Raw genomic sequence first — 27,576 nt, 5'->3', positions numbered from 1 at the left:
ATCGTTTTATTAAAAGGACATAAAGTTTTGTTGTTGTTGATTTGATGTTTTAAAAATCAACTTGCGTTTGTTCTTTTATAATTGTCCACTTATCAGGTGGTTCCAGTTTATAGTCCTGATGTTTATTATTCGTGCCTTGTAGTTAAATGCTGAGATGCATAATGTAGAACTTTATGGGGTTCGGAAGATAATTTCATCACGTGAGATTTTGTGTTTCTACGGCGACGAATATGAAGATGGCTGCCTTCTGGGATGTAGCACTGTGTAGACTAAACTACACTTCCTATATCCCAGAAGACAGCCATCTTCATGTGATCATCTTCGGTGTTAGAGAAATATGGAGACGTATCTTATGGATGTCTGTACATAAGTCCACATGGATCTGCATTGTGTGTGGAGGTTTACCGATGGCATTTTTGAATGACTACTAATTCATTATTTCGATTATAAAAAAACTTACAGCAATTTGTATTAGAATTGTGATTTTTCGGTACGTTTTACGTAGTAAGAGAAAAAAATTTTGTTTCGAGATATCATCCAGGCATTAAGTTGGATTGATTTTTCAACTGCGTGATATAGGAAGATGGCGAGTTACGATTTGAAAAGTTTGTTGAAGCGATCTTGGCCTATCCATATTTTAATACATTAAATCCTTTGAACACTTGAAATGAGTTCAAGAAGACCGCCTCTTTGTCTCGCAGATGGTCTCCTCCCAATTCGTGCTACATGTTCGGTCCATTGGAATTATATTCGAACATTTCTCTTCGTCTAAGATCAACTAGTGTTTAACATCTTAGCTGAAAACTGACGCAGAGTTTGTAAAGAACTGCCCGTTGTTGATTTTCCGAGCATGTACAAGGATTTGGCAGGAGAAGTTTCACAACGAATTCTTAAAATAATTGAATCCCGTGGCTAAACTGCGTCCTGTCTAAGTTAGAACTTGTGCTCAGTAGTATATATATGTTGAAGTTGACGAATGCGAGTGACAGAAGATAGCCCGAGGTTGCTTAATAATAAAGTAACTTAATGGGCCGATTTACATATGCGATGATGTAACTTTCCTGCTACTCACCTACGCAGGTTTCAGTCTTATCGAAACTGTCGTGTTAAGGTAACAGGCAGATTGTAAGAGTTTGTACCTCATTTTGAATTCTCGGGTTCGATTCCCGGCGGTGCCCGAATTTATAACTTGTGTTGGGCAAGGCCGTGGTCTAGGCAACACGGAGTTTTCCTCCGGGGGCTTCCCCGGTTTCTCCGTGGCATCCCAACAATTACTCCATTCACACACAGAAGAAGGCAATGGCAAACCACTTCTGGATTATCTGCCAAGAACGTATATGAACAGGTCCCAGTCCGAGAAAAGGATGGAAGGATCCTGTTCATATGGACCTGTCGTCAGACAGAACACTAAATAAATAAAAATAATGTAAATAATCCTTTCAGGAAAGGCAAAACTATAGCCTAGAAATGTGTCTTGGTGAAGTACTTTATAATTTATCTTTTCTATGATGTGTACCGAACGATGTTGTGTCTCAGTTCGTAAATATTATATTGCATACATAATTTAAGATCGTTAACATCTGCTTAACTGAGCAATTAATGTCAGTGTTAAATGTGATTTCTTGCGTAAATTTAATGATGTAAGAAAATGTTTTTAGAAGGCAAGCGATTAGACACACAGTTCATCACATGGGCCGCGGACTTGTTTGCTGTTGGCTTCCGGCGCGTTCAGTCGTTCCAACACACGCGTGTTCTCGTTCATTATGAATGTTTTCGAAACGGTTCGCTGATGCCAGGAATGATTAGGCTTTCATTTGGAGTAGCCGTTGAAGCGACAGATCATCACATCACGTAGTCCATGCGTTCTCGGATAACAAGTGGAATTTGCTGGAGTATCCTTACGCTGCTCTGATGCAAGATGGGAAAACTTTTCGAAACCGGATCTAGTCTGAAGAAGCCACTCTTGTAAACAGTCTACTGTATCAGCTTCCCCCCCCCCCCCTGCTGAAATCTTTCTGATCTTTCCCTGGGAACAAAGCGGCCGGAACTTGAAGTTGATCACGTGTCTCCATTTGGTGCCGAGATAAGAATGCCTGGAGTTTTACCTACACTTTCCATACACGACTACTTGTCGTGACACTTAAGTACAGGAACAGTTTTATCCTTTGTATTTCTTTTATTGTTGGCTCCTTTGCTCATCTCCCAGATGATACTTGAATGAATATGGAGCAGCGGTGAAATGTTATTAGCAGGGGGGAAAAAATCCTTTTCTTTTTTCCAATTCCTTTTCAGGTCCAAATGAATTTATTAAATTTGGTAATAATGGTTGTTTTCTAAAAAAATATTATAAAATAGTTTGCTTGTGTACAATGTAATTAACTAACTAACTAGATGGCTTACCGAACCCGAATGTTCATCACCGAATTAACCAAAGCCCTCCACCGGACCCTGTCCTGGGCCAACAAAATCCAGTCTCCTTCGACTCCTATCTCCCATAGATCCCGCCTGAGATTATCCTCCCATCTACGTCTAGGTCTCCCCAGAGGTCTCTTCCCCTCAGGCTTCCCAACCACTACCCGGTGCACACCTCTTGTACCATCCATGCGTGCTACATGTCCAGCCCATCTCATTCTTCTCGACTTAATCACCCTGACAATATTGGGGGAGGAGTACAGATTTTTAAGCATTATGCAGTTTTCTCCACGCCCCATCGTCTTCCCTCTCAGGCCCAAATATCCTCCTCAACACCCTACTCTCAAACACCTGCAATCTGTGTTCCTCCCTCAGAGTGAGAGACCATGTTTCGCACCCATACAAAACAACAGGCAAAATTATTGTTTTGTATACTTTAATTTTCAGGTTCTTAGAAATCAGACGGGAAGACAAAATATTTTGAACTGAGAAGTAGAAAGCATTTCCAGAATTTAGTCTCCTCCTAATTTCCTCATGAGCGTCATTTTGATTTGTTATTGTTGTTCCCAGATATTTGAACTTTGTAACACTTTCAAAGGACTTGTACAATGTAAATAAATCTTAAATATGTTTTTTGGAGTTTATAATTAACCAGCTAGACATAGGATCGCTTAGGGACGTTGGAGGGGTAAAAAAACCCTCCCATTGCCACTTTGTCTAACACAAATTCCATACGAACCCTTCTTCATCTTTTAGAACAGGAAATCATTTTATTGATCGCTAAGATGAATCCGATTTCAAATCCTCTGAAGCAGCGAGTCCAGGCAGAGAGAAAAGAAAGCTGGTACACATTCCAAGAGCCTAGTTGTTTTAAGAGTTCATTTAACACTATTGTGCAAGCTCAGTAGGGTTTGAATACAGTTACTATCACAGGCAAAGAATTGTGAGCTGAGGAACTTTGGGTATTTGAATCTGGTTTCAATATGAGTTGAGATTTGTGCCCAGTTGGTACCAGGGGTCCTTTCCCAGGGTATAAAGTGACCGGGGTTTGAAACTGATCACTGACCTTCATCTAATGCTGAGGTCAAGAAACCGGAGCTTTACCTCCAATATGGCGTGTTCGAGTGTTCCTAACTGTTGTGGACTGTGTTCGTGCTCGTGCACAGATACATTTGAAAGCATTTCTAAGGCAAAGAAAAGTATAACCATAGCACCGGGAAACATAGTTTAATATACAGAATATAACCGTTTAAAACGTAACTTAAAAGTTGTGTAGGAAGCAAGTCCTCCGCTGTGTGATAGACTCTCCCACCTTCCCCCGTCATATTCGAGTCGAAGGTCTTCTTAGTTGCTAGGCCGGTGCGCAACAGCTGTGCAGATGTGTGCTGATTCTCGAACATTTCACATCGAAATCGTTCGCTGCTTTTCGTGAAACATTTGACAGTGAGCATCTCGACGAGGAAATTATTCCAGCATGATGGGGCGACTACCCACACTGTGAAAACACCTTCTACTTTACTGCAAGAGTTCTTTGGTGAGCTTATTGATGGCCTCCTCGATCTCCATACCTCGCCCCCTCCTCAAAACTTGTTTCTGTGACTATTTTTCAAAGAAAGGATGTATTTGAGTAACCCAGGAAGGCTTGGAGGAACTTAAAACTCAATATTGAACAGGATTTTGCCAACTTTTACGCAGAAACAATTCATGAAGTTCCACGAAACACTAAAACGAGAAGGCGGTGGATATTTTCAGCTGTATTTTTTAAGGTCTTATAACAATTATTTATTTTAATCCGTCTGATCACAATATAATTTTATTTAAAATTTCTTATAATTAAGATAATAAAATATCATTCATGTTCCTTATCGATTGATCGATTTACATTTCGGAACATTTACACAACATGGTTCAGTTTTTATAAAACCATCATCAGGTGTAAAATATATCTAAGAGCTTAAAACTCAATTATGATTTCTGTAGTTTTTTGATGATGTTTCATTACGTTTGTTTTTCCATTTTTGGGCGAAGGTGTTGTTTTTCTTAAATGTTATTAGATGTACATATCGGCCTGTAAGTAAATGATTGAAAGAAACACTAAAGAATTTGAAAGAATTTATAGAATTATAGAGAATAAAATGCAAAATATATAAATTATAGTTAGAGAATATCAATATAAAAATAAATATAAAACATACCAAAGATGTAGGAGTGAGTGTCCCGATATGTTCTTTCAAACAAATATAAACTAAAAACAACTCGCTTGTTATCACCGTAGAGTATAAATAATGTTACAGTTGTGGTTGTGTATTAAATGGATCGCTTTGTGTGTTTATTGTAATTTACTGATCGTTTTTTGTTCAAATAAATGTTTTTCCTCTATCGGAGATTGAACCTGTTTTCCCTCCCACATTCGTGTATGCGGGTCGAATTGCTGGAGAGGTGGTAGATGCCACTTTAGTACGTTGAGACGACAACAGAGGTCAACCAGATCGCCGGCGCTATGAAATAAAGTTGTTTGTAGTTAAACTTTAAGAATTTCAGGGACACACACACACAGGGTGATTTCGTAAGGTTGCGTTTTACCTTGAAAAATAAGTGACGGACGTAGCTCGAAGATTTTAAATATACATTAGAGTCGATTAGTTTTTTTTCCTGGTGCGAATGATGAGGTCTTCATGTATTTTTAATACATATCGATCATTGTCGAACTTAACTTTCGATAAACGATAGTTTGTGGATTAGTTCATGGCTGTCATTGGAGAGTTTACATACCACGTGACTTCCATCTCACAGTTCTTATAATGTTTAAATTTCACTCGTAATACTTTTGGTAATAATTTTTTTTTTATATTTCGATGTATTGTAACATTAAAAATGACTGTAGCGTGTGTTGGTTGGATCCATTGATCCATGAAAATGGGAAGAAAGTTTCTTTACGTCCAATCGGAACTTCGTTTCAGTTTTATGCCAGTTCGGGAAGAGTCCGTGCGAGCTTCAAAGAAATTGTTTTGTCTGCATAAAAAAGTTAATTATTGTCGTCATTCTTTGGCACTTTCTGTCTGAGGACAGGTCCATATGAACAGGATCCTTCCATCCTTTTCTCGGACTGGGACCTGTTCATATACGTTCTTGGCAGATGATCCAGAAGTGGTTTGCCATTGCCTTCTTCTGTGTGTGAATGGAGTAATTGTTGGGATGCCACGGAGGAAAACTCCGTGTTGCCTAGACCACGGCCTTGCCCAACACAAGTTATAAATTCGGGCACCGCCGGGAATCGAACCCGAGACCCCAGGATTACAAGGCCAGCGTTCTAACCGCTAGACCACCTCATCTTATTATTATTTAGTGTTCTGTCTGACGACAGGTCCGTATGAACAGGATCCTTCCATCCTTTTCTCGGACTGGGACCTGTTCATATACGTTCTTGGCAGATGATACAGAAGTGGTTTGCCATTGCCTTCTTCTGTGTGTGAATGGAGTAATTGTTGGGATGCCACGGAGGAAAACTCCGTGTTGCCTAGACCACGGCCTTGCCCAACACAAGTTATAAATTCGGGCACCGCCGGGAATCGAACCCGAGACCCCAGGATTACAAGGCCAGCGTTCTAACCGCTAGACCACCGTGGCGGAGTGGATCGTATATCCTTCGTAAATTTCTTGAACAATGCTTGTTCGGGGCTCGCGAAACCGTCCACATTTACGGAGGTACACGAGACTGAATACGAACGTAATTAGTCTGGGCCCAAGTCGGGGAGCACGGCCGACGGACTTTCCGATGTCAAGTGGAGCCTTGGAATCATGTTTTCGCAAAACATTAAATAATAACGTTGATGATACACATTTTGCTTGTGGCGTCTGTCAAGGTCGCCTCAACACGCACATGCTCTTCGGTTCTGTTCTCTTGGCTAAATGAGTAATTTGTAATCCATCTTCGACCCCAACCAATGAACAATACACCATTCATCCGGCAACACTTCCGTCTTTGAGAATCCCAGGGTTTCTGATTGATACGACGGTGTGGAAACGTTTAGCTATGCGTAAAATGAACAAGTGTGTAGTATCGAGTGTTCGCTTTACAAGGATGACGTACGGTCTACCTCATTTTGACGTAAATAATAATAATAAGGAAGGGTCATTCTTCAAAAAAGGGGTACGAAAAAGGGAAACGAAAAAGTGTAACCTGGTTACCTAGAAAACGTCATCTGTTTACTCGGCATTGTTGTTACCTATAAAACATTACATTACATTCAGCTACCACAGACCCATCTTATTTTAATTAGTGTTCTGTCTGACGACAGGTCCATATGAACAGGATCCTTCCATCCTTTTCTCGGACTGGGACCTGTTCATATACGTTCTTGGCAGATGATCCAGAAGTGGTTTGCCATTGCCTTCTTCTGTGTGTGAATGGGATGCCACGGAGAAACCAGGGAAGTCCCCGGAGGAAACCTCCGTGTTGCCTAGACCACGGCCTTGCCCACACAAGTTATAAATTCGGGAATCGAACCCGAGACCCCAGGATTACAAGGCCAGCGTTCTAACCGCTAGACCACCTCATCTTATTATTATTTAGTGTTCTGTCTGACGACAGGTCCGTATGAACAGGATCCTTCCATCCTTTTCTCGGACTGGGACCTGTTCATATACGTTCTTGGCAGATGATCCAGAAGTGGTTTGCCATTGCCTTCTTCTGTGTGTGAATGGAGTAATTGTTGGGATGCCACGGAGGAAAACTCCGTGTTGCCTAGATCACGGCCTTGCCCAACACAAGTTATAAATTCGGGCACCGCCGGGAATCGAACCCGAGACGCTTAAGACCCATCTTAAGCGTAACTAATTCAAGTTGATTAAGCAAAGTCTTAATCAAACTTTACGAAATTGTAAAGCATGTATAAAGGAAATATTTAGAATAAAGCCAATGTATAAACTTCCTTTCCGTATAGACGTATTTACGTCAAATTCTCCGGAACCGTGGTTCCACTGACAACTTTTTACAAGGTCCGTTGCTCGAATCCCGAGGTAGGCTGTATTTAAATTTATTTCTACGCGTTGTGAAATGTTACTGGATATCGCATTCTGGTAAAAACTAAACAGTTTGAGTGATGTGATTGACCCAGTCGAGTCATTATACAATTTATGTGACATTTAGATTCATAAGCGCCTTTCGTCCGCTAATAAGAAGCAGTCTTTCTAGACGAAAGTTTTGTTCGACGTTTAATAATACTGTAGCCTTTTACTATTTTTAGTTTAGGGTTTTAAAGTTCTGATCGTTGACGTAACAACTTCCGGTTGGTTGGTTGGTTGCATTGTGGAGTCCAACAACGTACGCTGTAGAAGATTTTGAGCGGATGTGCAATCTTGGTTTTTCCATTACCGTGGTTTAAAAATGAAGCTTTGCTGAGCTATAGCTTGTCTTGTGATGGGTGTCACTTTGTGCCTGGTCTGCAGGTACTGACACATTACAGATTTGTTCTTATTTTTTTTTAAAAAATATTGTAGGTTTCTGGGTTGTACACCGTTGTTTCAGAGGCATCTTAAAGGTTGTGCGGTGTAACAACCCGGAAGACCATAAACGAGCTGTGAAAATCTTTGAATTGATTGTGAAGTAACTTTGTATCTGAGATTTGTGGCATCTTTTGGGTTGTGACACTGAAGATGGAGACAGTACGTTTCTGTGAAATGTTGGTAATCCATGGTTTTTTGTCACAATCCATAAGAGCGATGTAATACTTTTATGTGCTATATGAGTATCAGCTGATCTCGTTGGTCACATTTTGCTCGTAAAGGTAATTTGGAACATGAGATTGAAACAGAATTTGTTATTGCAATTTTTACAGTAATTTGTGCACTGTAATGCCGTGAAATGTTTAATGCTAGTGTATGAAGGTTATGACAGTAGGCTTCAACATTTTGGCATCATGCGTGAATTTAGAAACTAATTACATGGAGCAAAGTCCTTCTTGAGTAGCCAATAGTCACCGAACTAGTGAGGAAATTATTTTGTGTTTATGAATATTGTCAGTTTGGCTTACTCCGAAATGTGTAATTGAGAAGTAACTGAAGATTTCCGTCTTCTGAGTTGTTGCGCTGTGTAGTCTGGTCGATGTTAACCAACGTTTCAGAGGTCATACTGCCTCCGTCATCAGAGTATGAAGATTTCTGTCTTCTGGGTTGTTGCGCTGTGTAGTCTGGTCGATGTTAACCGACGTTTCAGAGGTCATACTGCCTCCGTCATCAGAGTATGAAGATTTCTGTCTTCTGGGTTGTTGCCCTGTGTAGTCTGGTCGATATTTACCAACGTTTCAGAGGTCATACTGCCTCCGTCATCAGGGCGATGAAGATTTCTGTCTTCTGGGTTGTTGCCCTGTGTAGTCTGGTCGATATTTACCAACGTTTCAGAGGTCATACTGCCTCCGTCATCAGGGCGATGAAGATTTCTGTCTTCTGGGTTGTTGCCCTGTGTAGTCTGGTCGATATTTACCAACGTTTCAGAGGTCATACTGCCTCCGTCATCAGGGCGATGAAGATTTCTGTCTTCTGAGTTGTTCCGCTGTGTTGTCTGGTCGATGTTAACCAACGTTTCGGAGGTCATACTGCCTCCGTCATCAGAGTATGAAGATTTCCGTCTTCTGGGTTGTTGCGCTGTGTAGTCTGGTCGATGTTAACCGACGTTTCAGAGGTCATACTGCCTCCGTCATCAGGGCGATTCTTAGTATGAAGATTTCTGTCTTCTGAGTTGTTGCGCTGTGTAGTCTGGTCGATGTTAACCAACGTTTCGGAGGTCATCCTACCTCCGTCATCAGGGCGATTCTTAGTATGAAGATTTCTGTCTTCTGAGTTGTTGCGCTGTGTAGTCTGGTCGATGTTAACCAACATTTCTGAGGTCATACTGCCTCCATCATCAGGGCGATTCTTAGTATGAAGATTTCTGTCTTCTGAGTTGTTGCGCTGTGTAGTCTGGTCGATGTTAACCAACGTTTCGGAGGTCATACTGCCTCCGTCATCAGGGCGATGAAAATTTCTGTCTTCTGAGTTGTTAACGCTGCGTAGTCTGGTCGATGTTAACCAACGTTTCGGAGGTCATACTGCCTCCGTCATCAGGGCGATTAAAAATATGAAGATTTCTGTCTTCTGAGTTGTTACGCTGCGTAGTCTGGTCGATGTTAACCAACGTTTCGGAGGTCATACTGCCTCCGTCATAAGGGCGATGAATATGTAGTAACTGGTTTTTATTAAGGGGAGAGGTGCTCTGGTGTGGAGACTAATGTTAGTGGTTCTGTAATGTGGCCACCAGCTGTAGTTTGAAATAACTCAACTTCCCTATGATACATGGCCAAGTATATTCCCTTTTTATAAGCAAGTTCGTCAAGTTTGTTGTTGTGAGATTGATAAAATAAATTTTGCTGAGGAGTCAAAGCAGAAACAAAGATGATAAGTAGCTGCACTAAACTTTCTACAGATTTCATCACTGCCATTGATTACATCTCATTATTATTTCACTGTCTGTTTCGTGTTTCTGGATCTTGTCATTCTCCGATAGAACACGCTTTTGTTTAGGTTTCTTGATGAGTAACTTCTATGAATTTTAAAATTAAGTTGTCCTTTGGACCTATAATTTTTGGTAGCAATCAGTAAAATTACATCTGCACAGGAAATTCCTTTTTTTTTTATAGAATCTTAATGCTCTTTGTTTGTTTTGAATCCTCACGTGTCTATTATTAAATGCTACAACTCTCGTCAGAGAAGCAGCAAACGGTATGAATATTTAAATGCATATAAAAGCAGTGTGTCTCTGTGTTCCTGTATGGCGAGCCTTGGCTTTTGTTTCAGAATTCTTTCCAACCTTATTTCCCACTTAGGTCGTTAATTAGTAATCCAGGACACGGCTTTGTCCGATAGGTTCATTTACCGTACAGTCATTTAAAAATTAAAGTAGATATTCTTTGATGCTGTGTGCAGAAGGGAAAATAATTATTGTATTGCCATCTTATTTCAGAATTGACTGGTCTTTAAATAGGGGGTTGCTGAAGATTTTTTGATGTTTAAAATTTCGGATTCCTAAATATGAAACCGTTGTGGATGCACATTTGTTTTACGTTGCATTCCTTATCACATGACCAGATGTACCAATGCTGGTAGACATTCTGTGTCTTATTCTCCTCCTTTCCTTATTATTGAGACACCAGAAGTGAATTTCTTAAGCAGCTTTGTTTATGTTTTATTGGAGATGTATTTCTTCGAAGTAGTTTCACTTTTAACCTTGTGTATTTAAGTGACACCAACTTTAGAAAGCAGAGGATGTTTCTTGCTAGGATTATTGAGTGTTGGTTGAATCTGGTACATGTACCGCTGTAACTATAATATTTTTACTGTCTTTCACAAAAAGAAAACGTGATGTTTGGAGACGAATAGTTGCCTTCTGGGTGGTTGTCCTGTGTAGTTTGGTAGAAATTTATTTACATTTCAGAGGTGCTTGCTGTCTCCAGAATGATGACGATGATGGCGGCAAGTACCTCTGAAATGTTGGAACTTCTTCCTGACTACACAGGACAACAACCCAGAAGACAGCCATCTTTATATTTGCTGCCGTGAAACAATACATCTTCATTACATTTCATTTATCTGTAAGTTAGTCAAATGGCAGTGGGATGTGGAAGGAGTCGTGATAATATAATAAATATTATTTAGAGAAGAGGATTATTTTCTTTCAAATGATTTAATATATGTGGAAAATTTAGCAAGAAATTTAATTGTCCAATTAGTGATTAATTTCTGTGTATAGTTCCCAATGTTACAGATTTTGACTGTATTGAATTTGTCAGATACAATCTCGACAGTTTTGCACTGTCACTAAGTTTGCAGTTGTTAACTTGTAGAAAATTCATACAGAATTTTAGCTGTGTTTATGCAGATTTTAATTTTCTGCAGCCTCCTGTCAGCCATCCTTCTTACATCATCCAAATAGTCTATCAGCACCCATTTTCAGACGTCACTAAGCTGTGTTTTTCCTTTAATATGAGAGACCAAGTTTCACACCCACACACACCAACAGAAGATACTGCAGTGCGTTGTAACAACCGTTTTCCACCTTTAATGTAGTGCTGTCAGTGTCTTCGTTGGATGCATTTATGATTGTTCATCAGAGATTCTGTGTTTTTATGATATTTATGTGTTTACCCAATAAATTAACATAATCAATATGATAATTATAATTTGCTGATTACAGGAAAAATCATAAAGAAATTTTGGTATTACTGCTCATGGTTTATGAATTTCTTTACTTGTTTCAGAAACTCAGAGAAACGCAAGGAGAAGTCGCGAGATGCAGCCCGATTCCGTCGCTGTCGGGAGACGGAGATCTTCACGGATCTGGCGCAGGCTTTGCCCATGCCTCAGAGTACCGTGTCTCAACTGGATAAGGCATCCATTATGCGGTTGGCGATTTCATACCTCAAAGTTCGCAGTCTCTTGAATTTGCGTGAGTACTGCTTTCAATTCAGGCTAGAAGAAAACTTGGCGTGGTCTTTAACAATGTTCAAATTATTTAGTATGTAGCTCTCTGTGAGATGAGTTTGCACTATGGGATACTGGGGATACTGGGAACGACCCGTTCTTCAAGTGCCTGAGCACTGCGGTTCCCAACTTTACGTTGGCTCGATATATAGACATTCGGTAGGACTCCTTGGACGAGGGATCGGCCCGTCGCAAGGCCTCTACCTGTACACAGGACAGCACAACACAGACATCCATGGCTTGAGTGGGATTCGAACCCAGGGACCAAGCGGCACAAGGCCCACGCCTCAGACCGCGCGGCCACTGCAGACCCCCTCTGCACTATGACACAATTTGGAACATAATGCTGTTGATGTTTGGTGTTTCTTCTGTCCTTTCGCTTTTACGTACAGTTTACGTGTACATATTTTTTAGTCACACTGTGCTAAAATACAATCTAATTTGTAGGTAAAGTTAAAAGACGTAAAGTAAAATAAAGCTATCTCACTACATGTTACGTAGGCATTTGGGGGGGGGGGGGAAAGGTAAATATAGCTCCTTGCAGATATATTAATTTATTTTTCATTTAGAATTAGCTTGAGGCTAGTAGTACAGCATTGGCTTTAGATTCGTTTAAACAAATCAAATTTGTTTCAAGATTAAAACCTTGTATATCAATTGAAGGCATCAGCAGCCTTTTCTTGTTGACCTTAATAATGAAAGTCATGTAGGTTTGATAAAGTGGCGCCGAATACAGAAGCATAGAAATCGATACATGGGATTAAGTATCATTTTCTTCTTTGCAGTTCCGGAATCGTGCAAGACAAAGTTAGACTCGACGAATGACCCACTGTTCTTACGAGCGCTTGAAGGTTTTCTGCTGGTAGTATCTGCGGATGGTGATATGATATTCCTTTCAGAGAATATCAATGAGTATCTTGGGATCGCTCAGGTATGAAATGTCTTACAGGAACCAGACACAATCTTTTCTTCTTAGTCTATAGATTCCGTATCATCAGTCACCATTTGCGTGTCTTGATATGTTGTAGCGTTTGAAATGGGAGACTTAGATACGCCAAATTTTATTTCATTACCTAAAAGACTCAAAAACCAGTGGTCATGGTTGTTTAATCCAGAGCTTTGTAAACTTTACTGACCTGTAATGTCTATCATAATATAGAAATTATTTTTTACGTTAATAATAACTGGCGTGCGGTAGCCGAGATTTTGCGTTCGCGCGGCAGTGCCGTCGTCGATCCTCTGGGTCGTGTTGCCACACAGCGTAACATAAAGGACAACTTCCAGAGACAACTTCACCACTGGGAGAAGATTGTATCGCAGGCAGAAAAATTATATTTAATATAATTACAATGTGAAGATATCCGTCTTCTGGGTTATTGCGCTGTGTAGTCTGGTCGATGTTAACCAACGTTTCAGAGGTCATACTGCCTCCGTCATCAGGGCCCTGATGACGGAGGCAGTATGACCTCTGAAACGTTGGTAAACATCGACCAGACTACACAGCGCAATAACCCAGAAGACGGATATCTTCATACTCACCGCTGTGAGAACATCAAGTCTTACATAATTACAATGTGCTTTAAATTTATGTTAAATTCTGTATGTATAATGTTTCTGTGATTACAGATTGATTTGATGGGTCACAGTATTTATGAGTTCAGTCATCCGTGTGACCACGATGAGATCAGAGACATCTTGTCGATCAAGTCACCTCTGCTGCCCGTCATTCCTCGTTCATTTTTTATTCGAATGAAATGCACGCTGACCAGCAAGGGCAGAAATGTAAATCTTAAATCAGCAACGTACAAGGTGAGAAGATCATTCTGCGTTATATTATGATCATTTAGGTATTGTACCGGCAGGTACTGTTAATTGTCCAGGCAGATATGCAGTTCTTTTCTTTGGTATCCCCATTGTGTTGAAAAGTCGCTGATGCGAATCGGCAGGCTCTCTTTTTTTTTCATTATTTTAAGCTGATAAATGCGTCGGGTCTCAGGCGGACAGTTGATCAAGGCTGTGAAATTGATTTATCTGACTTTGCCCTTCAGGTAACATGAGAAGGCGGAGGAGAATGGCTCAGTAGTAATGTTTCTTACTTGTCATTTTAAATAGTAATAGGGAACCACCTATTCTGACTAGATATCTTTTAATGGTTTTCCTCAGTTCCTCCACCAGGATGCAAATATGATATTTCTCCATGATAAATCATAATCATTCTGCAGTTTCTGGTTCGTTGGTACGTAACCTTTGCGGTGGTACGGCATTGTGAAGTAACCAGAGACGTATGTATAAGTCCATGGAGCAGAGTCATTTTTGAGAAACCGAGTGTCAGCTAGTCAGACTCCTCAGCCTTGCGTGAAAACTCGTGGTTCATTACCGCGTTCGAAGGTTCCCACCACTGGCCCCTATCCTTAGTCGCACGAACCCAGGTTGTTTTTCGTGCTACTTCATGTTAGGCCACTGTTGCGTTAATGTGATGCAAGGCTTTTGTTGCACAGGGGTGTCCAGGTCTGGTGTCCAAGGCAGGGGACAGGTGGCAAAGCCCCTGGAGCAACAAGTATTAGGTGGGGGGGGGGCAAAGTCCCAGTGAAGCAAACATTCCTGGATAAGGGCTTGGGCAGTAAAACCCCGGGCATTAAATAATCCTGGTTAAGAACAGGCGTTGGTGGCGTTACCTGGGGGTGCCCCAAAGGGGTTTAGTTTCATGATCTACTCTGTCTTTTGGAAAAATGAATTATGAGCCTTTGTGTACAGAAGTTTTCATTTACTCTTTTTAGAATAAGGGGAACATAAATTTTTAGTATTTGACATGCGTGGTTAATACAATAAATATGATGAGATGGAGCCACTCGTTACACCCCTATCAAACTATCCCTTGACCTTGTGACAAGTGGGTTGGGGATGGTATGCTGTTGGAGTTGTGACTTGAGGCTTGTCTGCAAGCGTCTTGTTACGTAACATTTTATATATCAAATTGCACTTATTTCTGTAGCACAGGATATTACATAAGTGTAATTGGTAGCCGCTTGCCCCGCTGCAATTGACACGACTCCTGCGTGATTAACTATGTCAGCATTTCAAAACAACATGCAAAAGTCAGAACGAAAGACAAGAAATTTAACTTGACCATTGATTGAAAATATTATAACCACTTAAATTATGTTTATTTTATAAATCTTCGTTGCAGGTAATTCACTGTACCGGTCATGTCCTCACATCACCTTCTTCGTGCAAGAAGGAAGTCAGAACAGAATGTGGTGCTGAAAGTGACAAAAATAACAATAATCAGCAACAGCAGCAGCACCAGCACTGCCTAGTGGCGATTGGAGAACCCATTCCACATCCTTCAAATATAGAGATACCACTAGATCATCAAACTTTTCTCAGTAAACACAGCCTGGATATGAAATTTACATATGCTGATGACAGGTAGGTCAGCATTGGACGTGGCGTGGTTCTAAATGTTTGGTAACTAACTAACCAGATGGCTTACGGAACCCGAAGGTTCATCACCGAATTAACCAAAGTCCTGTCCTGGGCCAACAAAATCCAGTCTCCCTCGACTCCTATCTCCCATAGATCCCGCCTGAGATTATCCTCCCATCTACGTCTAGGTCTCCCCAGCGGTCTCTTCCCCTCAGGCTTCCCAAATAGTGGACCCAACCAACTAGATGGCTTGCGGATCCTGAAGGTTCATCACCGAATTAACCAAAGCCCTCCACCGGACCCTGTCCTGGGCCAACAAAATCCAGTCTCCCTCGACTCCTATCTCCCTGAGATTATCCTCCCATCTACGTCTAGGTCTCCCCAGCGGTCTCTTTCCCAAAGGCATCCGAACCAATACCCGGTGCACACCTCTTGTCCCTTCCATGCACGCTACATGTCCCACCAATATCATTCTTCTCGACTTAATCACTCTGACAATACTGGGAGAGGAGTACAGATTTTTAAGCTCATCATTACGCAGTTTTCTCCATGCCCCATCGTCTTCTCTCCTAGGCCCAAATATCCTCCCCAAACACCTGCAATCTGTGTTCCTCCCTCTGAGTGAGAGACCGTGTTTCACACCCATACAAAACAACAGGCAAAATTATTGTTTTGTATACTTTAATCTTCAGGTTCTTAGAAATCAGACGGGAAGACAAAATATTTTGAACTGAGAAAAAGCAAGCATTTCTGGAATTTAGTCTCCTCCTAATTTCCTCATGAATATCATTTTGATTTGTTATTGCTGTTCCCAAATATTTTAAGTCTGTCACACTTTTAAATGCTAAATGGTTGGTACTGGTTTAAAATTATCTTGACGATCATGATAATGCAGTAACATCGACAAAGACCGATCTGTCTGAGATATGAGGTTTTCATAGTGAAGGTTTTAATTATGGTATTCTGGGTTATGACACCATCTAGTCTTATAGATGGGAACCGATGTTTTCGAGAAATACTTAACGTATTGATTAGACTTCCAGAAGTCAAAAGGTTGGGAAAAAAAGTTTTTATTGTGACATTGACTTTGTTGGTCTACTGCTTTTTAATATCTTTTTACCTACGTGTTCAGTATTACATCTGATATTTTCATATCGTCAACAGTAGCCGCTCTATTTTAGCAGTTTCGTACAATAAAAATGCTTAGATATGTTTAAGGATTGAAATGTATTTGAATATGAATTTACGAACGAGCGGAGCGCAATTTATCGAAATACTGCGACTACTCAGTTTTGATGTTTGGATTCTGTGACAAGCAGATGACGTACCGTACGCTACTCGTGGAAGCTCCTGCCCGAAGGAGACTTTACTCGGCATATTTGGAATGCAGACAGCATGCGAATCGAGTTCTTAGAAATATAAATTAAAGTGCGAAGTCTGTAATTAAATTAATAATTTTTGTGGATGCTAAAGGAAATGTTTCGCGTAGATGAAACAGAGGGAAGACACAAATAAGGGAACACATATGTAAAATAAAATTGGAAGAAATTCTCAAGTCGTCGTACATCCTTGGAATGATGAAAGATTGAACGTAGTGGACTGTGGCATCAGTTGACCGAACCATGATGTCTCCTTGCTTTCGGAAAATGAAATTAAGCGTATCTTATTTGGTCTTATCAAAGTAATTAAAATAAATATTAGATAAATAAATATGATGACAGTGTGGCAAATAGGTTGGCGTCCGCTTGTGCGTGTTGAGACGTGCGTGCCCTGTGCACACGATTAATGGAATTGTTTAATTGTCATTAGAGTGGCACGTGTGTTGGGACCTCGAGAGCGTACGACACGAATGATTTTAAACTTTCGGAATAGATCCTATTGAGCAACGTGGTAACATGAGATTTCTCCAGATGTTGAGAAAATTTTAAGGGAAACAGTTTCGGATGTTTTATATTGTGTGTATGGCGAACAGACGGATTGCTTGTCCAAGTTGTTTGATGGACGTCACAGGTTCAAGGACAGTTTTGAACTATTGGAAGATGGCTTAAGGTCGTTTGCTTCGATCGTCAGCCGATTGCAGTAAGGGTTTGAATTTCGGATGATGATTACTCGTTCAGTAGATGGATCATGTCTGCTTATGCATCCTACTAAGATAGTTGACTGTTGACTCAGGAATGTGCGATGATTCCGCGAGGCTTATCAGCGTAGCCGATTAATAAAGGTGACACAACCTGCAGTTTCTTTTTATTATCCTCAAACTGAACAACGGTACTCCGTGTGGTAGCCGCCGTCATTGAGGAAATGAAGTGAGGGGAAAATATATTGGAACAGAAATAAATACAGCAGGAAAGAATGAAAATGGAGATGACAGAAGGACAGATTATGATGCGAGTTTTGTTTTTTCTATTCAGGACAAACTGGAAGAACTGTAATAATTTGCGGTTACAAGATACTAGTAAGCTTATTAATTATTACCTTATATTACGCAGTTCTTTAAAGTTGAAAGTTGTTTTTATACTTTTAATATATTCATGTAATTGTGATTCTTACGGATGTGAATAATTTTCAGAATTGGAGATTTTCTTGGTTACAACCCAGAGGAACTACTTGGGAAATCCGTGTACGAATATCACCACGCATTGGACAGTGAGGCTGTTGAAAAAGGCTTCAAAAGCTGTGAGTAGACATGTTTATCGTATACTTTGTAGTATCTCCTCACCAACCACGGTTTTGAGAATATATAGTTATCGGATTGTTTGCGGTTTACCGGTCGCATTTTTTAAACTTGAGCGTTCGTAGTTCTTTACACAGCCACTTCCCAGTTTTGCAGACTTTGTCGTGATGAACGGAGTTTGCAGGGTAGTGATTATCTGCCAACCGTATCTCTTTTGCTTTGGCGTACTCCTCGTCACATTCATTTGTTCTTGCTCTTGGAGTATCTGTTTAACGTACATCTTAAAACTTTATGAGCGCAAATGATGAGGTGCGATGTCCGCTGAAGCTAAGAGTTCCTGCACAATAGAAAGCGGACAGACTTAAATTACGTAACCGAACGGCCCCTTCCCCGATTGCCGGTCCGTCATAGACCCTGGCTGTTACCGAACTTTTGGTTTTGTCAACTTGGATCGAATCAGGAAAATATTGTCCGTGGTTGAAAGGGGACTACACTTTAAGTCTGAGAATGTCTGTAATTGCTGTTTGTGTCTGACAGAGTGTCTGACGCGTGAATTCGATAACAACGTACGTATGTCACTACATGCGAGAAGCGTGAACAGGAAGTGCCGTAGACTGATACCGTATAAGGTAGATTAGATATTTAAAGTTAAAGTTGAAAAGCAGCGGCAATGAAGCATTTCCTGTTCTGAGACAATTCAGAATATAAATTGCATTAGATGAATATTTATATATACTGTCTACCTTTAGACACGTTTTAATTAACCTCACTAATTTCATGGATGTACTGAATTTAGTGAGTGTTGTGTAGTACTTCGTTCCTAAACGGATCACGGTCTTTCGTGAAATCCGCGTGTAGCCGACACACCGTAACCGTCCCGTTATACTTCCAATATCCGAGGTAACGGCGCTCGCGGTAATCTTAACCGAGGCAGCTGTTGAAAAACATGGAATAGCGACTCTTTTATTAGATCGGTTAAAATTACGAAAGGCTTACTGGCACCGTTAACGCAAGCGTGTTATTCCTGATACGAATTTGGCAGCAGCTGGCGAAATGGACGCCACTCATGATATGGACACGCGTTTACATCTGGTTATTCTCACCAGTCATATTCATTTTGAAACCAAAATCTTGGTTTCACGTCTTTCAGCAATTCTTCAAGTGTTTTGGGCTTCCTTTCACGTTGTTGCTGTGTCATCATGTCTTAATGATTTTAGCCCTCTGCTTACGTAATTTTCTTTCATATGACCCATGGGGTTCTAAGTGGTACTTGTGTCAGATGCTCGTCTGTCTCGCAGGTCATTAGGTTTGTATCATTGAGAGATGTTTATGCCGGTTTTAATTTAGCTCTTCTCTACGCGTCGTCGTTATATCTGAAGCACTGAACTGCCATCTGCATAGCACAGGGGCTCAGTTTCAATTAAATGACTGCCCTTTGTGGGATGTGTTGTATACCGAATGGTACCGTTAGGTATGTACCCTCCTCCTCCCTGCAAATCATTATTCTGCCGATGTCTTGTCTTGTCTGCCAAATTGGCACTGTAGTATCGTAGTTCATGGTCCGGCTTCTCCGCCAATTCAACACTCGAATGACGAGGTCACGGTGATGTCTTAATGTCTAAATTCAGATACCTGCGTTTGCAAGTGTTCCACAGATTTATTTCCTTGTTACTCAGTTATATGCTTTAAGATAAATTAATATGATAAGTTATCATTTTATCTTTTACAGTCCTGCAGTTTTATCTTTCAAACTAAGTTACAAAATCCTTCATGAGAAGCTAATAGACACTCAGGTCACCAATAAATTTACTGCGTTTTATGACGCTTGAAAGTTCTTTACCGTGATCTTGGTTCCATATACAGGTAAACCTCGATTTGCACCGCTTCAATTTGCGCCGATTCAGAATAACGCCGCTTTTGAAACCAGCAAGTCAAAGAGTGAAAAAAATTTTTTTTACTATTATTTATAACGTTTTACAATGTTTCTCGTACTGATTCTTATACTAAATCGTAATTCTTACATTGCTGATTTTGGATCAAAATTATAAATACATTCACCTCTGCACTCATTGCTAAGTAGTTGCATAGGTCTATTGTGTTAGAAGATAAGATGGACGTAATTCGTAGACTAGAAGGTGGTGATACCCGTCGAAATGTGTGCAGAGGTATGAAGTTGCCTCCTTCCACTGAGACCACCATAATGAAAAATTCATATAAAATAAAACAGTCCATGCAACAGGCTACGAGAGTAAGTGCAACGCAAGTGAGTTATAGCAGAAGTAAACTTTTAGAAAGAATGGAGAAATTACTGTCGCTGTGGGTGGATGACATGAATCGAAAAAACATTCCCTTGACTCAAATTGCTATCGCGGATAAGGCGAAGTCAATTTTTGAGGAACTTAAGTCATCGATGTTTGGGTGCCGGGAACGCATGTCATTGACTTCCCATTGATTTACATTATAAAAAGAGTTTCGATTTACGCCGATTCCATTTATGCCGATTCAATTTACGCCGATTCAATTTATGTCGATTCCATTTACGCCGATTCGATTTACGCCGATTCCATTTATGCCGGTTCGTCCAGCAACGCATCCCCGGCGTAAATCGAGGTTTACCTGTACTAACATTTAACTTGGGTTGGTTATTTTAACGTACGACATACTGGATTTCTTATGGCCTTTTTATAGACGAAGTGTTTTGTATATTGTGAAGACTGCCAGAGCATATGATGATTATTGCCTCGCATTAGTGCGTCATTTATTCCCTGGCCAGAATGACCCTCTTGCGGCAATAAAGGATGTTAATCTGAGATGTATGCAACCAGAGACAGAAGTGTTTGTGACCAGTAAAGTGGCCAATAATAATCCTCAAAAGGTTAAGTGAAGTTCGGCTGCGGTTTAATTTGTTGATTGTGTTGACAGTCGCGTGTAACCAGTGCGGTTTGCAGCGACTTTAAATGTCTTTACCAGAGAGTGGTCTTAAGTCCACAATATCAGGAGATACGTGAATCTAATCTGTGCAGCGGAATTGGCAGTATGAGGTCTTATTCTTGATTTTCCTCATTCGTATCAGCAGTGATGCCAGTGTTTTGAAGTGGCTTAATTCCCTCTCTCTTATCAGTTAATCTCTCACCGTCTTGTCTTGTCTTGTTTGGAGCTGAATAAACTCTGCAGTTGATGCACTGTCATTGAAATAAAATATCAGCCGATACAAATTCATTTATGTAGCGAGTGAGTGCAAGATCACATCTCAGCGTGTACAAAGCCTTTCTTTGAAAGCAAACCTCCGAAGTGATTCAATGAACGTTACTTAACGATGCTTACATCAAAAATAAATGTTGGAATTTGTACATAAACCTTATTTTCTTACAGCTCTGTTTGCGAACCCTTGCTTATTTTTATGTTGAATTTAAATTATTTGAAAAGGAAATTGCTGTTCGCTTGTTTTATATTTCTGAAATGTTGTTGTACCAATAGGATCAGGGAGGCAGTGGAAAGAAACAGAACGAGACTTTTAATGTCATGTGCCAAGTAAATTTCGTGTTTTAGTATTGGTAACACACTTGTTTTTTTTCCCGACAATTAACACTTGCGTTTATAGAAGCAAATAAACATCGAATTTTAGTGTTTCATTCCAAAAATATTAAAAAAAAGTGAAGACTGGCGTAAGGGACATATGTAGTGTTGTGATGTGCAGTAGTGAAACGGCTGTTAAGTTAGGTTATGTTGTTTCCAGCATCAGAGGTAATGTTCTTGTGTTGGTAGGCCCGTAGTCTTATTAATTCTCTTTAAGGATTCTGTTGTAAGATCCGGATTCTTATTTGTAGTGTATTTAAAGGAGGGTAAATGATTCGGGCAAAGTTACGAGCCGTTGTGGACGCGGTGGTCGGAATCAGAAATCGAAACCCTGTCTTCTGTCCCATAACCCGGGAGCATCACTGTTGTGGCTTATATGCGCATGCGCGGTAACATGAAATTATATGTAGCTGTCACACAAGCTGCTACGCGTGGGTTTCTTGGGTCATACCCCCCTCCCCGTTTGCAAGGGGTAGTTGGTGGGGGTCTGAAAAGGGCTCAGGGGGGGGGGGGTTGGAGGGCGACGACCCCCAGTTTGTAGCACGTGGCATCCCTCGCGGGGAAAATACAACTTTACTGCTTAGTGTCCGCTCCAGATTTGGAGATTTCTTTTACGACCGCGTCCTCAATTCCGCTGTAGACAATCCAATCTTCTGGTACGATTTGAGTGGAGAGATTCACTGAATTCAACCGAGATCAAACTTAAAAGCTGAATGCCGGTGGTGTGCAGCCTGCAACCCGCAAACCCTCGCAACTCTTTTACGCTGCAGGTCATTCGATAACACGAAGTGTCTGTATCTTGTGTGCCTTCTTGGAGAGGTCAGCTCGTGGTAAGACAGCGCGAACAAACAATTTTAACGTCGAATGCATTGTTTCATTAACAGAATTAATCCAATTTTGTAGGCCTAATTAACCTTCACCATTGCTTTTAGCGTAGATTATGTTTCATCCCCTTAAAGTGATGGTTTATTTAATAAGTATGCAAGACATTAGTTAGAGATAATAATTTTGTTAACAGTGTTTTGTGCTGGAATTTATTTATTATTATTTAGTGTTCTGTCTGACGACAGGTCCATATGAACAGGATCCTTCCATCCTTTTCTCGGACTGGGACCTGTTCATATACGTTCTTGGCAGATGATCCAGAAGTGGTTTGCCATTGCCTTCTTCTGTGTGTGAATGGAGTAAATGTTGGGATGCCACGGAGGAAAACTCCGCGTTGCCTAGACCACGGCCTTGCCCAACACAAGTTATAAATTCGGGCACCGCCGGGAATCGAACCCGAGATCCCCAGGATTACAAGGCCAGCGTTCTAACCGATTTAATGTTAATGTTTGTACACTAGCAAGGGTAAAATATTAACGTAACAGGTGGTGGGGGGGGGGGTTGTTAGGAATAGGATTACCATTTTGCGTAAGAGCTATCAATCGCGGTTTGGATACGTTCGAATTTGATTACAGAAATGGCGGATGGGTCTAAAAGTTTTTAACAGTAAACTTCCTCAGAATTTGATGTAAATACACGTCGTTCGGAAATGCTCCAAACGCCATTAAACAGTAGTAACGGGAAATAGCCTCGGATGTAAAGAGTCACGTGATTGGTTAATTTCGGAATTTTTTCGTCGCTGGACACTTCGTTGGATTTAGATTGCCTTAATATTTGATGAAGAGTACGAATTATGGAGATCCTCAGTATACGGTTTTGTTCTATCGTCCTGTTACTTCCGCCATTTTGTCGAATATTCTCATCGGGGGATTTTCTTTTCTTGTGCTCGCCTTCTTCGAACGATCTCGTTATCTCTGTGTAATTTTGACAAAATGTCGAGTGTCGAGGGCGAATGGAAGATACAGAGACTGAAGAAATACGATAAAAGAGAGCCTGTGATAAAATGTCTTCTTTTTTATTGCCAAGTCGTTGGATCTGCTTCTGCGTGTGTGTGTGTCGTGTCGTTAACATTTGGAAGCCGAGTTCATTTCTTGAGATGGGCTCCATTACGATGTAGACGCGGGCGGACTACCGGTCGGGTTTATAGACGATCAGAGAGGTCAGTGACCGGATGAAAGTTCTGATGCTTACGCGAAAAAGCGACTAGAGGACTTCTGTGTAATATTTAACGCAGAAATTTACAGCAAAGTACGAATGTACCTGAAGAATAAATTCCATTTAAATATTATCTTAATTCATTTTCAGATAAATATGTCGTTAGGATGGTCGAAAGGATTAGAATGGGATAGGTGAGACATAAGAAATGCATTAATAATTTTGGTCGGATATCCTGTAGGGGGACACGAGTTTGGATTATTATATATTTATTTAGTGTTCTGTCTGACGACAGGTCCATATGAACAGGATCCTTCCATCCTTTTCTCGGACTGGGACCTGTTCATATACGTTCTTGGCAGATGATCCAGAAGTGGTTTGCCATTGCCTTCTTCTGTGTGTGAATGGAGTATTTGTTGGGATGCCACGGAGGAAAACTCCGTGTTGCCTAGACCACGGCCTTGCCCAACACAAGTTATAAATTCGGGCACCGCCGGGAATCGAACCCGAGTTTGGATATCTAAGGATAATATTGAAATGGATCTTTGGAAAATGGTGTGGTCTGGATTAGTGTGACTTAGGATAAGGAATGGTGGCGATCTGTTACGAACACGCTAGTTAATTTTTTTTTTGGGGGGGGGGGGGTGTTCATAAAAATCGAGGCATTTTTTGACAACCTAAGCAGATTTTTGACAAGGAATTTATTCCCTGGAGGTTTAAGTTCGTTACTTGGTTATGGTGTGTTGATCACATGTCACGTCCTGTTTGAATAGCATACAAGTATTTGGGACGTGTATTTCGCAATAATTTTTTGTGGAAGTAAGTTCTTGTGTCGGACGAAAGCCTGTCTGAAAGGGAACATGTTCAGGTCACTTATCATTCCGTTACAAGCTAGTGTTAGTTCAGTAACTGCGGTAGTCACGTGAAGGAACGTTAATTCGACCTGCACTGTTTGAATTCTGTCTTAAACCACTTTCGAGCAGTACGTCTCTGTGGAGCCTGTTTCAGAGTCGTAATTCCACGTCTCATTGATTACTTAAAAGTTAATTAGATGCTTCCGTACGGTTACGTAACTGGTAATGGCTACTTTGCTGTAATCGAGTATTTATTTGTAAGTCGCGAAGAGTTTAAAACGCTGTATACAGAGCAACGCGCACGCATAAACTCGATGGTATTTAAAATTCTGTCCCAAGAACAACAGAATCATTTTGAGTAATGTTATGGGTATCAAATGAAATTCATCGTACTCCAGACTTGCATAAGTATAAGCGTTTGCTATTCGAAGTTTTAACGAATTTGAATTTTTACCTGTGGATTCCACCCGGCGGCGGATTCCCCAGTCGGTCACTTCCACGCAGAAGAGAAACACAGGTCTTTATGCAAAATATCTGTTATTAATGTCTTATTATAACAAAAAATTGTGATGTTTCAGTAAATTTTAGTTTAAGTTCTCGGTTTAAAATTTCGTAAAAATTCTTTGATAAATTTTGAAGTTGTCGTGCATCCAGACGGAATGACGGAGTGATTTGTTTAGACGCTTCTCAAGGTTGCTTAGTGAAAATATCGAATGTGGTTTAACTCCGCTCGCTGGTCCTAGACGTAGATGGGATGATAATATTAAAATGTATTTTGAGTGTGGATTTGATTCGTCGGTCTCAGGATAGGGTTGAGTGGCGGGCTTTTGCGTACAGGGTAGTGTATTAAGATGACAAGTGGCGAGTATATTTTTAATGTGTGAGTACTGTTAACTTCCCAAGAAAGAAAGGTACACACGAATTCTGTGCAATTTGAACCTTGAAAGGCTGAGTGAAGTCCGACTTATGCTACGCAGCAATGCTATATGTTTGAGTGGTAGAAAAACATATGCTGTAATGTGAGCAGTCTTCAATTAATATTGGTTTCCTTCGCGAACTTTGAGTGAGGCATCTTACGTATTTAACAAGCACGCCACATTCCATTGTATCTGGCATATTCATTGTACTTACAATTCTAAGTGGTATATTGTTGACCCATGCGCGCTATTGGCACTGAAGCAAGTGGGACACTTGTCCTTTCTGCTCAGAAGAATATAAGAGTATTGTCTTTTCCAAAGATAAACTTAGTACGAAGCACAGACTTAATTAGGTCCTTGGCGAACAATACTCTTGTCAAAATTGCTATCGCCGAGCAAGTCGTGCGGCGTTTGTTTATAGTAGTGTGACATTGTTACCGCCAGATGTCACTAATTTCGAATGGTAGGAATTATTTTGTTGTCATGTTGGCAGAGGAAAATGGAACAAAATTCACGTAATTCAGCTTCTGTTTGTGGTTTGCACTGGAAATGTGTGTGTGTATTTGTGGCGTATTTTCCAGTGATTTTATTAACAATTTATATTAATTTAATTAATAATAGACTGATCTTTGGGGAATATAATTGAAATGTGAAGATCGAAAGTTTTAACTACAGAAACGATAAGAAAATTATATTGGATAATAAATGTAACATTTCCTTGAAGCAGTTTGTTCGCGAAATGTTGGTTTTGTTGAAAGTAGGAAGATTTATGTGTTGTTTATAAAAATAAAAGTAACAGTTCTCGTGATGTTTATGCCATTCTGCATTTTCACACAAAAAAAATGACTTTTCAATCGTATGGAGTAGTTTTAAGTAGTGGCTTGGCACCGAGGGTTCAGAAATGTCGTGTGTTAATTGAATTTCTATCGGAAGCGCTTTCGAATTGACGGCCATTGGTACTCGACCCGTGAAACTGCGTATGGAGATTTACAGAAAATAAATATCGGAATTATTATATGTGAAATATTGTTTACGTGATCCTCGTTACAAATAAGACGACGGTGCGAAATTTTGAAATTATAGTCAACAAATTTAACATCGTATGCATTAGCTCAAATGATCGTCTCTAAGCAAATTCATATACGTTTACTGTTCTGATCTTTACATTAGCTTGGTTTTTGTTTTAATTTACGAGGCAGGATTGGAACTTATGCCGCTTTTGCTGGTAGAATTGTCAGGCTGATGTGTCGTAATTTCCTCCCTGCTGTGGGTCATTCGCCAGACTATTAAGTCATATTGAAATGGTGACGCTATTTATCACGTCTGTGTGGTAGAGTTGGTCGATTCGCGGCTGAATGTTACTTAACGCATTCCAGAACTTAAAAACGAATATCCAGATTACTTACGTCCAGCATGTTATTATTATTATTATTTAGTGTTCTGTCTGACGACAGGTCCATATGAACAGGATCCTTCCATCCTTTTCTCGGACTGGGACCTGTTCATATACGTTCTTGGCAGATGATCCAGAAGTGGTTTGCCATTGCCTTCTTCTGTGTGTGAATGGAGTAATTGTTGGGATGCCACGGAGAAACCGGGGAAGCCCCCGGAGGAAAACTCCGTGTTGCCTAGACCACGGCCTTGCCCAACACAAGTTATAAATTCGGGCACCGCCGGGAATCGAACCCGAGACCCCAGGATTACAAGGCCAGCATGAGGGATTGTTAAAAGAATGCCCAGTTCGATTCCCACTCACTAGGTATCGGTTTTCTTATGGGAATTTACATTTGACAGAGTTTTCTTTGATGTTCTATCACATCCTTCGCCCTTATCTGTTAATCGTTGTCTAACGTTTTGTAATATTTAGTGCCTTGACAAGCTTAGCTTGTGAAATGAAACTAATGTGGGTTCAAATATGTACCGGCAGATGGCTCAAACACTGGGATTGTGGGTTAGAATCTCGCTCGAGGCGTGGGTTTATGTCAGTTGTGGCCTATTTTAATGTATTATCCCGACATTTTCTTGGGCGGAGTGAAGAAAACCATAGAGAAACGCAGTATTGATAGCGGGGTCCTTGCCGGGATTTGAGCCCAGGATATCCCGAAAACGAAGCGAGAGTTGTGTAAATTTTTGTAATTTTTGGGTGAAAATTTTCGTAAAGAAA

General features: G+C 40.5%; 1 protein-coding gene across 5 annotated transcripts in view; it reads left to right on the top strand.

Annotated features, from left to right (window-relative positions):
• Positions 1 to 27,576, top strand: part of LOC110835163 (protein similar) — a 67,134-nt gene that overhangs the window by 10,317 nt on the left and 29,241 nt on the right. For all 5 annotated transcript variants that reach the window (XM_022075111.2, XM_022075110.2, XM_022075109.2 and 2 more), the window contains exons 2-6: positions 11,703 to 11,890; positions 12,711 to 12,856; positions 13,552 to 13,734; positions 15,113 to 15,354; positions 17,921 to 18,027. In XM_022075111.2, the coding sequence (XP_021930803.2) occupies positions 11,703 to 11,890; positions 12,711 to 12,856; positions 13,552 to 13,734; positions 15,113 to 15,354; positions 17,921 to 18,027 (866 nt within the window). The remainder of the gene's footprint in view (positions 1 to 11,702; positions 11,891 to 12,710; positions 12,857 to 13,551; positions 13,735 to 15,112; positions 15,355 to 17,920; positions 18,028 to 27,576) is intronic.

The sequence above is a fragment of the Zootermopsis nevadensis genome, unplaced genomic scaffold, assembly GCF_977971745.1.
Source record: "Zootermopsis nevadensis isolate Lab colony 2312 unplaced genomic scaffold, Znev_1.0 Znev_ptg000008l, whole genome shotgun sequence".
NCBI classification, from domain to species: domain Eukaryota; kingdom Metazoa; phylum Arthropoda; class Insecta; order Blattodea; family Termopsidae; genus Zootermopsis; species Zootermopsis nevadensis.
The sequence above is the reverse complement of the archived record's forward strand: the minus strand, read 5'-3'. Positions and strand labels throughout refer to the sequence as shown.